General features: G+C 33.1%; 1 protein-coding gene across 6 annotated transcripts in view; it reads right to left on the reverse strand.

Moving 5' to 3' along the window:
• Window positions 1-3,633: 3,633 nt before the first annotated feature.
• Window positions 3,634-16,499, reverse strand: part of LOC111051598 (sushi, von Willebrand factor type A, EGF and pentraxin domain-containing protein 1) — a 98,553-nt gene continuing 85,687 nt past the window's right edge. For 4 of the 6 annotated variants that reach the window (XM_039442519.1, XM_039442522.1, XM_022338138.2 and 1 more), the window contains 8 exons: window positions 14,196-14,322; window positions 12,749-12,908; window positions 12,291-12,442; window positions 10,296-10,469; window positions 9,315-9,494; window positions 7,741-7,911; window positions 6,056-6,283; window positions 3,634-4,109 (listed from right to left, as the gene is read on the reverse strand). In XM_039442519.1, the coding sequence (XP_039298453.1) occupies window positions 6,087-6,283; window positions 7,741-7,911; window positions 9,315-9,494; window positions 10,296-10,469; window positions 12,291-12,442; window positions 12,749-12,908; window positions 14,196-14,322 (1,161 nt within the window). In that variant the 3' untranslated portion in view covers window positions 3,634-4,109; window positions 6,056-6,086. Of the gene's footprint in view, window positions 4,110-6,055; window positions 6,284-7,740; window positions 7,912-9,314; window positions 9,495-10,295; window positions 10,470-12,290; window positions 12,443-12,748; window positions 12,909-14,195; window positions 14,323-16,499 lie in introns of those variants that run through there. The other 2 variants (XM_039442520.1, XR_005573191.1) reach the window with 2 other exon arrangements.

Here is a 16,499-nt window from a genome sequence, read left to right on the forward strand (position 1 = left end):
GCTGGAGCGCTTTTGGGTTTATTGAATCCATTATTTTTGCCGGCAGCAAAGATTGGTCTAACTGATATGTGTCTAGTTACGAGAAAAATGGGGCGAGATTTAACTACGAGAACAAAAATGTTGTTGAATTTGAAATTGTATTGCATTTAAATTCAACCCTAGTAAGACATCAGGGATTACGCATAACCCCAGACCATTAAATATTCTGTTCTTACCTTGGCTGCAGTAAATTCGTGGATCTGGGATTTTTTGTATTCTATAACTAGTCCATCAACTTTCTGCTCACATGATTTAGAAGATGTTGTCTTTAGTATATATTTTATTCTCAAATAAACTCATATTTCATGATATAATCTAATCTGCAGCTCTAGCTAATGACCGTGTAAACCAATAGTGCCAATAAAACTCCAATTTGATGGATACAATTTCTCTATAGGTCTTTGAAGATGTATTTCTTCAGTACAGGATTTTTTTGCAAGGAGAAATTTCTATTTCTACAGACAGAAAACCCAGATGGCTTTCAAATGATATTATAACAAGCCAAAAATGACATGGAGAATTATTAATTGAGAGATTTGGAAAGTTATAAAATGTTTCTATAGTTGATCCATAGGAAGGAGAGACAACAACAACATAGCTTGCGCTTGTATAAAAGTGTGCGGATCTGATGACTCATCCGCTTTTCATTGTTAGACTCGTAAATACCAGAGTATAGAATGTATAGAGATCTATAGATATATAGAATATATACTCTCTGGTAAATACCAATTCACAATGCTCACATATACACTGAACCATGTAATATGGTAATCAGTTCGGCTCATGACGAAGATTTTAGGTGGATACCTTGAATCGGTCTGTTTCACTCTCACACGCGCATGTTTGTTTAGATCGTCTCTCGGCTTCCAGAACCGAATACCGTATACAATGCGTGAGGATAGAATGTAATTTACATTCTATACTCTCTGTATACAATGAATGTTTGTAAAATGAAATAGCCACGCATACTTTCAATATATTGATAGGCAAAACTGTACTTTATTTTGTAGACAACATCCCTAAAAAAATGTAAATCATATTAAATAAAAAGACTAAGAAATTGTCAAAAACCACAGATTTATTGATACTTAGAAAGACAGAGAGTTTATCAGAGATTGACAATGGTGTAAAAACCAAAACCGGTCTTTCTAAGTATCAATAAATCTGTGGTTTTTGACAATTTTTCTTAGTCTTTTTATTTAATATGAATAATTACCACATTATCAACTTCTCAACTACACAAAAAGGGAAATGTAAATCATGTAGTTCAGAGGTATGTAAGTATTCATTCATCTGCTTCATAAAATGAACTTATATTTTTAACACCGGTGTCAAGACATTCTCAATAGTATTTTGAAGTCTTGCCATCTCATGGCTGGTCTCAAACTGGCTCAGAATGGGGTGATAGCAACGTGCGACTCCATAGTTTACAAATAGCGCAATAGCGCAAATAGCGAAATAGCGCAACTCCATAGTTTCTACGTCTATTGCCAGTTTCTTTGCTACCACTTGAAAAAAAAACTGCACAATTTATTAAACTTTAGTTTCCTTCGCGTTTCTATCATCTCATTCTGTTCTCTGTTTGTAAGCAGCCTGAAGGTTCAATTCCAAAGCGACGACTGTAACGACTCCAACCGCGCTGTATTAACGGCTGTAGTCGACGTAATTATATAGATTACCAATCAATCAATCATCTTTATTCAAATATACATAAAAATGTACAAGAATGCGTCAATTAGAAAAAATATTTTCTTGAAAATATAGCATGTCAGTCATAACAAATACATAAAAATTTACAATACCTATCTAATAGTCTTCAAGGATGGTTTTCCAGAAACTCATCCACCGAGTAATAGGCTTTTTCTATTAAGAATTTATTTTATTTACATAAATACATACATGGAGACAACAGGTTAAACCCTTATATGTCTCCTTGAAACATTACAACATTCTTCATTCAAAAAATTAGATTTAAAATAAACAAATAAATAAATCATTTATGAAGGTTAGCTTTGAATTTTCTCAATCCACAGTTAGTTGATAATAGTTTCAAAAAGCTTGGAAGTCTATTATAAAATTTGCACCCTGCATAGCTAGGCTTCCTCTCAAATAATTTCCTCCTATGAGGCTGAGTTACAAAGTTTTCTCTCCCTCTAGTGTTATACGAATGTGTATCGGCTCCAATTCGGAAATTCGTTCTATTTTGGACAGAATGCACAATCAGCCTGAAAATGTAAATAGAGGGTACTTTTAGTAGGGATAGTGATCGGAATGCTTCTCTACAAGGGTGGTTGTATCCGAGCCCCGCCATATACCTTATCGCTTTCTTTTGTTGTACAAATACTCTTTGAATATTTTCCTTTGAAGTACCACCCCAAAGCTCTAAACCGTACACAACATAACAATAAAATGTAGCAAAGTACGCCACTTTAACGGTGTTGTGTGGAACATACTTCACCAGATTTCTGATAAGGAAGAGACTTTTACTTATTTTCCTGATCATACTATCAACATGTAAAGTCCATGTCAGCCTTTCATCAAAATTTACCCCTAGCATATTAACAGTCAGTGCTTTCAATTTCATCATCACCAATATATAATTGGGGAAGTATAGGAACATTTTTAAAGTGTATAATTTGGCTTTTCATAGAGTTTATTGATAGACAGACATTATTGAAATACTGGACCACAGCATTGGTTGAGATGTTCATTTCTATTTCAAGATTATTTACATTTTCATCAGTAAATAAAGGAGTTGTGTCATCAGCGTAGAGTGTAAAATGGACATCATCTGATACAGCTGAATGTAAATCTGATATGTACAAAAGGAAAAGTAGTGGACCCAGAATTACAACAGTAATAGACTGCAGTCATTAATATAGTGCGATTATAGCTGCGCGCCTGTAGTCGTCGCTTAGGAATTGGACCTTAAGGTGCGATCATTGATTTTTTTTAGATTTCAAAACACAATTTTTGGATGCATTTCACTTTTTTCAATGTAATACCATAGAGAAACAATAGCGTAAGTAGATATCCCATGATATAGGGCGTTTATGTCGCAACTTTTACTGTTATCTCAAGCCGATTACTGTTGACTATTGTCGAATTTTACTGTTTTGTTGAGGTGAGAGTGTATGAACGGCACAATATGAGAGACTACCAGTGTCACATAGCTTCACGGGAAAGAATTACATGAACTATAGGCTTGAGATAAGAGTAAAAGTTGCGACATAAACGCCCTATACCATGGGATATCTACTTAAGCTATTGTTTCTCTATGGTAATACCTATCACATTTTTCCGAACTGGAAACGATAGATAACATTTAAAAATCAGAATTAACTGCTCAGCTTGTATGAAATAAAGTTGTTGGACAGCTATCTTGGGTAAGACAAGGATTGCAAGCTCCCATTTGAGCAATGCTGATTGTATTACGTGAATCACACTATAGGAAATAGAATGATTTGTTGAAATAACTTTTTCACCCTAAAATTTAAAAATAAGATTTTAAAAAATGCTTGAGCAATGGTAATCAAAGACCTCAACATATCCATAAATTGAATCGAATCTTGGCAGGGATTAAAACTCAATTAATTCAATCAACAAGTTTTATTTGACTAGAATAGAACTTCAAAATTTCAAAACTTCTATACATAATCTAAGATAAATCTTTAGATATAATTTGATGCAATAAATCTTAATCTTGCACAAATATATTTGAATATTGAAAGCTTTAAAATATTCATTATTATTTACAGAATCCATACATCGATTTCAATGTAGTTTTGTATTGATAGAATTAATTTATACAAATCTCCTTAGTTGGTCTAATAAAATTTAATTTGATGAAAACTTTAAAATGTATTGGTGTGGATATACAATGTGATTTCCTTATGATATTACTCCATTACTCTGCAGTTGATAATACTTTCCTGAAGCTCCATTACGATTTGATGACATTTCATAAGAATTCGAATACAATAATTATTTTTAGGTGACAATAAAAATTGATTGAAGCCTTCAAATTGGGATTCCACCCCAATTTCCCAAACAGTTTGGCGCCTGAGTACCTGAAACAGAAGATTTATTAAAACTATGTTTAATCAGCAATCAGGTTCCATACATCAAATTGGAATATGGGGTGTACAGTGGTAATGCTTATTGTGAAACTGTTTCATTTAATGACATATAAAGATATTGTATTATAGTATTCTTGAAATAATACTAATCTAACATGATCAAAAATGGCAAGACAATATGCAAATATGTCGAGGCATACTGTTCATCAATAATATTATATTCAGAGAAAACTTGAGTTAATATGTTTTTCTGTAGTATTTTTTTATTGCTGATGATGCCCATATGAGCTTTTTTGCTTGTGCGTGGGTAATGGGATGTGCGAGGGTGAATTATGAGATGATCAAACATCCATCAACCCGCGACCAGATAGCACTAGCAGACTGAAGGGAGTCAACTCGGCAATTCTGGCCGGCAAAAAATGTATGGTTTAAAGATTTCTTTTTTCACTCAAATAATATGATAGGATTCTTTCCATTATTCGCTATCCAAGTAGGAACAAGATTTGACGATTAATGTGTCAATTTCACATTTTTCATAAAAGTAGCGAAAGTAAGCGATATTATAATGTGAACTATCTGCAGAAGTGATAATTCAGAAGCCATATTCTTGAAATTTAAAGACAGGAATTATGGAAAAATGATGATAGTGGGGACGAGTGCCATGGAAAATGATAGGGATATTATAATATGATAATATTATTTATTCTTTATTTCAACAAATATCACTTATAAGATATTTAATGAACAAAATGACTGTGAGTGAAGAAATATGGTTAACTTTGAGCTACTTCTTTCGAAATTTAAAAAAATGACAAGGTCCAAAAAACTTAGGTCTTCACTTCAACATAATTTTCAGTCCAAAAATATTTATACAAAACTAAATTTTCAGTTTACGATGTATTAAATACCAAATTAAGTTTAAATATTACACCCAATTAACTCTGAATTGGAAAATGTTGACTCATTTAGAACCAGAAAAAGAAAACAAATAATATCCTATTGACAAGAATGAAAGAAGAGTAAGAATCATAAAATACAACAGCAGAATATTGTGAGTAATATTTTCTGTTGGGGCCTGAGAAAATACATGAGAAAATACAAGCTAATAATATCAGTATTTACTTGGTAGCTTGTGAAATATCTGTTTCATTAATATTATACTAACATAAGTGTTCGTGAAGTAATATCATTAGTTGTTTCAACTAATATGGATTCAGTCCATATGAAGATTATATAAACATACGATAGCCAACAAAAAAATAGTAATATGAGATTCCGTTATGATTCGAGCAGCTGATTAATATTTTTGTTCAATCAAATAACTAATAATACCAAATAACTAATAAATATATTATAAAAAATATACATATAACTAATAAAACCAAATTAAGTTGAATCTGTTTCTTTATGCAACACAAAATGATAAAACTTGTAGATGGGAAAAATAGGGATATTATAATATAATATTTATTCTTATAAAAATCACTCATCATTAATAAGATTTTTCGTTAAAATATGATAATTTTGTCTCTATTTCAACAAAAATATCACTTATCATTAATAAGATTTTTAGTTAAAAACATTATTGGGAGAGAAGAAATATTCCAGTTCGGTATTATTAGACTAATATTATTAGTCCATTCATGCAATAGGCCCCTGGCAGATAATAGATAATATTATTAATATACATCATATTAGTAGATGGATATCTTTTTAAAATGTATGAAGTCAGGGCTACTTATTTTTATTTATAAAATAGAATAAATTATAGCACCCGTTTTTGAAAATAACAAAATAGTATTCTTAATCTATTATTTTATTATTTTCTAAAAAGGGTACTATAATATTATATTTTATAAATAGTAGATGGATAATATTCAAGGACGGTAAATAATATATGAGTCTATTATATGTGGAATATATTGAAAATAAATTACCTCATTCACTTGCTGAAAGAACCAACATTTCTTATGCTGCAGGAGAAACACAAGTTGGTATGGTGTTTGACCATTTTCCATTCCTGAGACATCTGAGCATAGCAGCTCCTTGCATCACCAGGCCGTTATCACAAGTGAATGTAACCGTTTCCCCAATCTGGTAGTAGAATTTTACAGAGCTCATGCGACCACTGATTGCAGTTCCAGGATAGGAGCAAGCTTGAACACCTTGAAAATAGAAAATATTGAATTTTATCACGACCCTCAATATTAAAATATCACGAGCACCAACCTAAATTAAATACATCTATAATATACCTCGCTCTCTACTACCAATGCACTATTATGAACTAAAAATTCTCTCTTCCCTAGAGTAATATTGCAAAACTAATGAAGAGATTATAGGAAAAATTGAATGAGTTATCTTGAGAAAGTTTATGTTGAAAGGGCGTTATTAAAATTATAAAGATTGACCACGCCGTGATGAATACCATAAGGATCCATTCGCGTTGAATTTGTGTATTAAAAACGACCTTCTTGTTCTTACGCCTCGTTTTTTATCATGGTGGCGAAGCAACATTTGCGAGATTCACATTTATTTTATATTTATATCAATAGTAGATGTAATCGAACTACGACTCGATCGTGCAGATCTTTGGAAGTTTACTGTGGATAGTAGTTGGAGGTAGATCATTGACACTCTTGAAAACATTATCTCAGCATTTCTTCAACATTCAGAATACATTTTCCAAAACATTGTGAAGTGATTAATATTGGTTTTGTATTATAATTGAGTAGAATCATGTTATCTTCTATGATTGGAATATTTTTGATTTATTTAGTAGTTTATGAGCATAAAAAATAATAATAAACAATGAACTATCAGAAAAATCAAGAAGCTGTTGTGTAGAAACCTTCGCACCAACTGATGGAGACGGGCGATACAGGAATTCTTAGGTGATGAAGACCTTATGACTGTGAAATAACTGAATCAAATTTCAATTAGATACTAAAACATATTCCACGAACAGTACTAAATCAATAATACAACTGGATATAAATACACAAAACAAAATTGGGTAAGGTTCATCAAGAGTTCACAATTATTACAATCAGTATTCAATATAAAGTATAAGGTAAAATAAATCTGAATCAGAATGGAATAATATCAATTCTTCTTCTTCTTTTTCTTCTTCTCCCTTGCCTTTTTCCCATTATTTGGGGTCGGCTCTCCTGGATGTGAGTGGCCAGTGATTGCGATCCTGGGTCGTCTCTGCTATTAGTTCCAATTGTCTCCACGATTTTCAAGTCGTGGTTAAATGATACAAATTATCCTGCTCCGTCATCTTTCCGCACTCTTCCCGCAACGGTGTGCCCAAGGCTTAAGTCAGGAAGCAGTTTATGAGAAGAGTCTAGAAATAACAGGTTCGATATAAACGTATCAAAAGTTGATACTTTTATATTGCTCTTGTTCTGGACTAATATCGGCTTCAATGGAAGAAATAATATGGAAAGTCAATTGAAATAAGTTCAAAATAGACTATTACATACATGTGAATTTGTTGAATACGTATCAAATTTTGATACTTTTATCTTGATCTTGTTATTTCTAGACTAATATCGGCTTCAATTGAAGAAATAAATTCAAAATAGACTATTACATACAATTTGTTGAATGTACATACATCTTGGAACCGATCCAGACCATCTGCCGTTTTCTTGGCAAGCGATAATAGGCTGGCCTTCCATCATATGGTCAGGGTTGCAGGAGAACTGAACCAAGTCTCCAGCTTTGTAAGTACCTTGACCTTGTATGAAACCATTCTCAGGAATTCCCGGTGGATCGCATTGAACCTCTAGTTTGTAGACGTGCATATGAAAACACATGAGACAAACAAAAACACACGCATTGTTAGTAGTATTATTTGCAAACCATCGCGTCATGCTAATAGTTGATTAAAACAGTTATAAACAGAATCTAAATTAGTAAATTTAAAAAAGGAAAACTAGAGATCAATAATACATAATGAAAACTACTCAACTAATTTTATAATGTCAATTAACTAATCAAGGAATTAATCCCTGCAAAAACTTCAATTGATAAATGTAATTAAACACAATAAACGTCAAGAGTCTGAAAAATTTCACAAAATTATTTAAAGATTTCAAACTTGACCACTAATTCATAAATTTTAACACACAAGATAACTTCAGAAACAAAAATACATTATTGAATTAGGAAACCAGATAAAAATATACTTTTACGTCAACTACTTTGATGTTAAGTAAAACATACGGAGTATGGTAGCATGGTAATCATGGTAGTATATTTGTTGATTTAAAGTCAGAAGATTAAATGAGCAGTTTCAACATTAAATGGAAATTATGAGATACAGTTCACTTGAAAAGTTAATATTCACCAATAACAAGAGAAGAGTAACAACTAGCGGTCTGTCAAGAACTTATTTGTGATAAAATTGATGTTAGATGAGAAATCAAGTTATAGATCGTCATGAGTCGATCATAGCTGAAATAATAAAACGTTGATGTTGTCAACACCACTATATTTGTTCAAAATGAATTTAAATTACAGAACCAGGTTTCATGACAACACCTGCCACATCTTCAGCTGATATATGAGCTAAGCTGAACTGATAGATGTGGCAGGTGTTGCCATGAAACCTAGTTCTGAAATTTAAATTAATTCTGAACAAATATAGTGGTATTGACTATATCAACGTATTATTCTTTCAATTATGGAGAAATACCACAATATCCCATACCATACAATCAAATAACTGAAATGACTGTTGGCCTTTTTCAAAAATAACAATACCATAATATTAGTGAGTAGGCTACTGTGTCAGGGGTTACCAGGTATAACGATGGAAAAATATGATACTCTTCAGCTTCCATATACAACTTAGTTCATTTGTAAAGTGAGAAGAGTTGATGTTAGACGATTATACCAACAACAGTAAAATTGATGAAGAAATTTATTAAGAGGTTTGAGTTGCTCAAGCGGTGGCGTTGAAATTCACACCACAGTCGTTGTTGTGGTGATTCAAATTGTCATCAATACACTAGGCCTACTATGTTATACTATGGTTTTTATGTTATATTATTCTATTATTTCATCAAAATATCAATCAGTGTAAATAATGACTGTAATTCTATTTGGCTACTTGCACATCTGTTAGTGTACAATGTGTTACATGTATATGGGCAGTGTATCAGTTACTTGTAAGAAACAAGTTACCGCGACAAGTGGGTAAAGGTGAAGCCCATTCTCCGGAAGGTTGACACGTGGAATGAGCTGGACCGACCAGTCCAAATCCTTGACTGCATGAGAACATCACTTGTCCACCCACTTCACGACTCAAAATTGACGCTCGCAGATTTGGGTCAGACAAATTTATCAGGTCAGGACATTCCATACCTGAAAGCAGACGAAACAGTCTTTATAATATAATAGAACACTCGTGTAAAACTACGTAATGACAGCGCGTGTATCTTGAAATTTTAGTATAGAGAATTGAAAAAAATTCTAATTCAAATATATCCAACAATATTAAAAATGTAACTTACTATTCAATTAACGTAGACAAGACAATTCTTATACATTACACGAAAAAACACTTCTGTAAAACTAATTACAGCGCGTGCATCTTAATATTATAGGCTAGAGAATTAGAAAGATTCTAACTGAAATATATCCTACAATATTAACAGTGTACGTTTATATTCGTTCAATTATGATGTGTTTGTCTCAAAACAAAAGATTGGGTTCCTATATAAGCAGTTTTTGCATTTAAAAATAAAAACATATTAGTTTTTGCACAAAAGTTTACAGTACAGTTTACTAGAACAGTACTAGCTTGAGTAGCATGTTTCCAACTATATGGTCTCCCCATGGGCATTAGCGTAGCCAGGAATGGAGTTTGGAGTTTATGGGGAGGGGGGGCTCAAATAAGTAGATAACATGGGGTTATCTATCTCATGAAATCTCAAATGATCAATTTTTTCTTTAATAACGGGAGACTTGTAATTCGATAAATTCTTACTATAATCTAAGTAATTCGTATTTGATATTGTCGTCAACAACATTATTGGCTTTCTCACTTAAAAAAATCAAGAGTTCGGATAGTGAAGGGATTGAGCTGCAGCATATGTTGAGTCACTATGTAAACTACTTGAATAACGAAATCTGATCCGAGCTGAACAAAAAGAGTATAATTACTTTCACAAACTGGCATAGGAGCACTCCAGTTTCCTGAAGGAAGACACACCAATTCAGGAGCACCAATCAGAGAGTTGCCATTGTTGCAGGTCAGAATAACTCTCGTGTTCATTTTTGTATTTGTTGTGCTCATTTTCAATCCTCTTCTAGATGGTAACTGGTTGCAGTGGACGGCTGAAACATTCAACTTCTTTATACACAAATAATACACTTATTTCAAAATTGTAGAATATGTTCAATGTCAATTCTATCACAAGTATAGCTCATTTATAGTAGAAACAATACCGACAATACGACACCGATTGCGCCAGCCTAGATCAAAATTTGATCAAAAATCAAGTCATAAATAAAATTATCCAAAGTTGAAAACTCTTTGGCATTAAAGTACAGTCGGTAAAATATATACTTGTTTTGGCACAAAATTAACACTTACTTTAACCTTCTTAATATTCTCCATTACTAATATGCTGGAATTTATTTCATATTATTTATCTTCCTCTTAGGAAATATTGCAAAGTATGTCCCACAAAACACTGTCAAAGTTGCATACTTTTCTAATTTTTACTGTAACCTCACATATGGTATAGAGCTTTGTGGTGGGACCACAAAGGAACATATATAGAATGTATATGCGGTGGGTCTTTCTTATACAGAGTGGTGCAGAGGAAACGCATGTTTTTCGAACCGCTAGTACTCGGCGAAGGGAGAGGGTATTGCCCTGGAACATTCATGTTGGCAGAAGCCCAAACTATGCCATTTCAGTTGCTATGAACATCGTGTGTTCGCTGCCGAACAGTTTTTTTTTTTAGAAACAATCTGTAATCACAGTGCAAAGATTTTCCCTCAATATTTTAGAGTTGAACGTCGAGGTGCAATGCCCGATCGAAATACTGTACTCCGATGGGTTGCAACGTTTAGAAGTACTAGTTCTGTGTAACGAGTCAGTGTCGTCATAGAGAAACAATAGCGTAATTATTACGCTATTATTTCTCTATGGTGTCGTCTAGTTCTGAGATCATGTCGCCGAGTTGATTGTCTAGGACTAGTAACAACTGCTGTTCGACTCCGTCTACATTTTTCGGAGTACGGACTCAACGGGGAAGACCAGGTGGCCTTTTTCTTCATCACAGAGCCAGTACTTCTAAACGCTGCAACCCATCGGAGTACAGTATTTCGATCAGGTACTGCACCTCGACATCTAACTCTATAATATTGGCAGAAAATCTTTGTAATATAATTTAATTCATATATAATGATGTAATAAAATTTCATCCGGGATATTTGTCTTGCGGCAGCTTGCTAGGTTTAATGATAAAAGAATACTGTTAGGAGTTTATCATGGTCTAATCATACTATCACATATTAAGTATGCTATTTTATTATGGGGTAAGGGGTAATTCATCTCAACAAAATTTGAACAGAGTGTTTAAGATTCAAAAGAAGGCACTCAGGTGTATAGGGAAAGAGGATAGGTTAGATTCATTTAGGCCTTTATTTGAAAAAACTGGCTTTTCAACTGTAACATCTCTGTATACATATGAAGTTATAATTTATGTGAAAACGAGTGGTGTGGACCAAAATTCAAATATACATGAGTGCAATATACGAAACAGAGCAGATATTATGACTCACAAAAGTAGGTTATTTGATGGTAAAAATTTAATAAGTAATTCAATTCATTAAAATTATTACAGAACTCCATAATTTACTTCATTCATTAATATAAAATATTTGAAACATTTTTAGGTAGTGTATTGCTATAATCAAAATTAATAAACTAAACGACAAAATTAAATTTCAAATTACCCATTAAATTTCAAAGAATTAAAATGATAAGTAATTGTAATATTTTTACAATACAGAAAAGTGACTTGGATACATCAGAAACAAGTGTAATTTACTGTGCATGTTACTCATTACTCATTAGAAGCGAGTTGAGGTAACATGAATGGGGTACTATTTATATAAGAGACTGATAACCTCTTTATCGCATACCTTTAACTTCGATTTCAACTGAATGCGTGTGTCTGGTGGGAGTGATGCACGTGAATGTGCCTGAATCATCTCTACTTGCATGGAAAATGCTGAGTCTGTACTCCAGTTGAGAATCTCTTCCAGGATCACTCGACCAACCTTCTGGATACTTCCTGCGATTGAAAGAATAATAGAAAAGTAAATAACAAGTGATGCAAAATGGAAGGGAATTATCTAAATATGCCCAAGCATTGGATAATTGAAATCAAAACTTACAGTATAAATCTCAGTGCCGGTTGCACAAAAGCCGGTTAAGTTTTAATTGTGACTAATTCCACAAGAGCCAATCAGAGAGGCCATCTTATCAAAAAGGCCTTATCTGATTGGTTCTCGTGAAATTAATCATGGTTAAAATGTAACCGGTTTTTGTGCAACCGGGCCTCAGAGTTAAAATAGAAGATATGAGAGAGGATATTTACCGATAATTATGAGAGACTGCCCATTTAGGTGTGCCGAAACGCCTAATCCACAAGCATTCCATATGAAGAATTGTACCAGGGTAAACTATTAGGGTACCCTGATTACTCTGCGCTATTGGACCGAGCTGATGACGGAACAAGATTGTAGGTGGTTTCTCCACTGAAAACAAAATCTATACTATAATAAAGGAAAGAACTGGCTTGCACACGTACGGGATAGGAAAATTATGTTTGACGCATCATCACGTCTGATCTACTGGACTGAAGAACTTGAAATTTTGCATATAGATTCTTAATTAACCGATGATGGTTATAGGTCTATTTTCAATTCTTCAAGATTTCATTACGTCGAGTTTTCAGTTTGTCAAGTTTTATAATAGACCCTTATGGAGCACAGGTTACCTAATAATATAAAATATTAATCAAGTTTCATTCAAATCACTGCCTAAAACAAGTAGTTAAGTAACGTCCGAGGCCCTGAAATAAAATTCATAGGGGCGACTGAAGAACCATAGTTCTTCACCTGTCCTCAGTCAGTCAGGTATTACAATATGATACATTCATTCTTATTCAATAGTCGACTATTATTTACATGGTTTATTCGTCGAATGTGAATAGAAATCGACTAAATCAATAATGGGAATCGATTTAATGCATACGACAAATATTGATATAGATTATTGTACAAACTAAGAAAGAATTCACAAGCGAATAAAAAAGTCACTAATAATACAAACTTGTGAATTTCTTGATTCATTACGAACATCAGTGTAGAAACTTGTGATTTTTCTCTTGTTTTTCTAACATGAAGACATTTAAGCATAATCTATTTACTTGAAGACTGGATCACTTTTAGGTTTCATTGCACTCAAGACACTCAACAAGCTGTTGGAAATAAGTTTAATGGAACCAGAAAGGCACTCCATTAAGGAAACAAAAATTTCTTACTGTTGAAATAATAAATGAACAATCAAAATCAATCAAGTATAATAATATGCATATCAAATTATAATTATTCAATAGGCTGAGTAAGGAATTCTATTTCTCATTCTATTCCAATAATAAAGTGAGAGAGTATTAATCAATCAAAACAATAATGGCTATGCATTACTTATAACTTTCGACTGAAAATTCCGAATTCAAATTTATTACATACAAATACATAGGTTGCACAAATTTTTTTTGAATTTTAACAGTGATTAAATGTAATGAGAACCAATCAGAGAAGCCACCATTAAGACCAACAGACTTTTCTGCATCCGGGCAATAGTAAAAACAGGTTCAATTGAATGAGTTCGCCACAATAATGTAGCACAAGTAGTTTGAAACCTTTTTTCAGTAGAAGTTCATTGAAAAGAATTACAGTGAGGTCTGCTTATTCATAAAATAGGTAGAGGTAAATGAATTCGAGAGGAAGAATGTTGCATTTTTGTCAATAGAAACTTACATGCGTAGTCATTCTCCTGATTCAGTCCAAAGCAGACAGGCCTTTGACCATCCCACTCGCCTTGGGAACATTTTCGTCTCTGAGATCCTATCATTGCATACTTTCCTATGTCAGCACATCTGAAAAGCTAGAGAAAAATAATTCATCACTTCGATTAATCTAGAGATCCCCACAGAAGTTCAAGTGCAAACGTTTTTGCTGGAATTTATTAAATGAGAAGTCTGGATATATTCAAATATTTATTACAAATATAAGCTACGACTACCAATAATTGTAAATATAAGCTTAAAATATTTTGAAAACAAGAAGACTGCTAATCAAACATGGGCTGTTCTTGAAATTTTTCGTTAAACAACGAGCAGTTAGTGCAATGGTCGCCAAACTTATGAGTCTGTGAGCTAGAATAGCATTTATAAATATTCTAGTGAGCTACCAACGAATATTAGAATGAAGAAAGTATCTTTTATTGCCTATAAAGATACATTTCTAGCGTTTAAATCTACTTATCTCATAGCAAAAAGTATAACAAAAGTTGAAATGTACATTTCAATGAGAGCAGTGGAACTCTTTTTGGCCATCAAGTATTTTCTTGATATTTGGAGTGTACGTTGTAGCCGCCATTCTGATGCAGTTGTCCTGATGTTCATCAGTCAGTCTGTTCCTATATCGAAGTTTTATGAATTGCATACTTGAAAAGATGCTTCACACAAGTAAATAGAGCTGAACATGGCTTTCAACCTCAATGCAACTTGAATACTATTTAGATATTTTTCTTTGGGGACTTAAGGCCAAATATTTCCAGTTGTAGAAAGTGATCTGAGAGACAGATCATTTTGAGAATCCACAAATTCCATTTCAACTGAAGCCTGATCTCCACCAAAATGTCTTAGGCCTACAAAACAAGCTGCAAAATCTTCTGCATAGATAGATCTCTACAAAAGAGAGTTGATGAATTGCACCATATTTGATATGCTTTTAGAATCTTGAAATCGTTGATCAAACTTTTGTCTCAAGTCTGAAAGAATTGTAACGCTGCTGCGGTGCTCTCGTTGAATTCTTTGTTGTTGCTGCGGTGCTGTGGAGGATTTTGCTTCAGACGTCATTGATTTTCTTCAGACTGAGAAAGTGTTTATATTCAAACTGGACGACATTCTTTTGTACGAGCGTTTCTGTGAGCTACCAAAAACTACCCCACGAGCTACCGGTAGCTCGCGATCGACTGTTTGGCGACCACTGAGTTAGTGCAATTATGAAAGTATTTTAAAAAATCAAAAAACTTTTAACATAAATATACAAAATTTCAATACAATAATTCTAAAGAAAATGATTAAAAATGAAAATGTATCCAATGATGATTCTACATAACAAATAGAAGAATCATTTAGTGTTGACAATTAAAAAGTACGAAACTATGATGCGTTTTTCACTTCACTTTTTTCTCTGGATTTTCAGATGTGCTGATATAGCACATAGCACATAGCATATGCAGTTTTTGATTTTTGTTCACATCTAAAAAAAACATTCTAAACTCTTGAAGTTGTGTTCGGGCTGTACGCACTATCACTTGATGTTCCCTGAGTTGCAAGCTCGAGGTAGCCTATCTTATCAACTTAGTATGGCACGTATCTTAATTCCCAGCTTGAACTGACTCCGTATAAATTAGAATTGGAACCGTTTTGGGCTTAAGCCTGTGGTACTTTAAGCCTTGTGTTAAATGATTGAATTTAGATTGTTTAGCATTAAATAAAAATCTGGTGTGGTACACTCACACAACTTTCCTTGCTCATTGAACTGTAAGCCTCATTCTTAAACGAGAATGATTTAGGGGAATAACATAATGACGATTGGCGGCAACATATTTGAAACTACGATCAGACTACTGTTTATGTGTTTAAATATATAATTATTGTTTTCAGAGTACTTTTTCCCTTGTGTAAATAAATTGTGAAATAAGATGATTTTTTAAAAGTCGTCAAAACAGCTGTTCTACAGATGGAATATCTCGACTATGTATTCTTTTTACAAACTGCTCTACCTACCTACCTTATGCACGAGAGGGAGGTTACAAATTCCATTTCTCAAAGATGGGGTCTCAAAGATGAACCCCCCATTAGTTTCCCAGGGAGGAGACTCATGCCAGTTGATAGAGCTGATAAATAACTATACAGGGTTTGAATTTGAAAGAAATCGTTAGAGCCGTTTTCGAGAAAACCGTGAAAAACATGGTTTTTCAGTCATTATCCGCCATTTTTTCCGCCATCTTGAATTTAATCCAATTGAATTTCTTATTGTCGGATCCTCATG

This window comes from Nilaparvata lugens, chromosome X, assembly GCF_014356525.2.
Source record: "Nilaparvata lugens isolate BPH chromosome X, ASM1435652v1, whole genome shotgun sequence".
In the NCBI taxonomy this organism is placed as follows: Eukaryota; Metazoa; Arthropoda; class Insecta; order Hemiptera; family Delphacidae; genus Nilaparvata; species Nilaparvata lugens.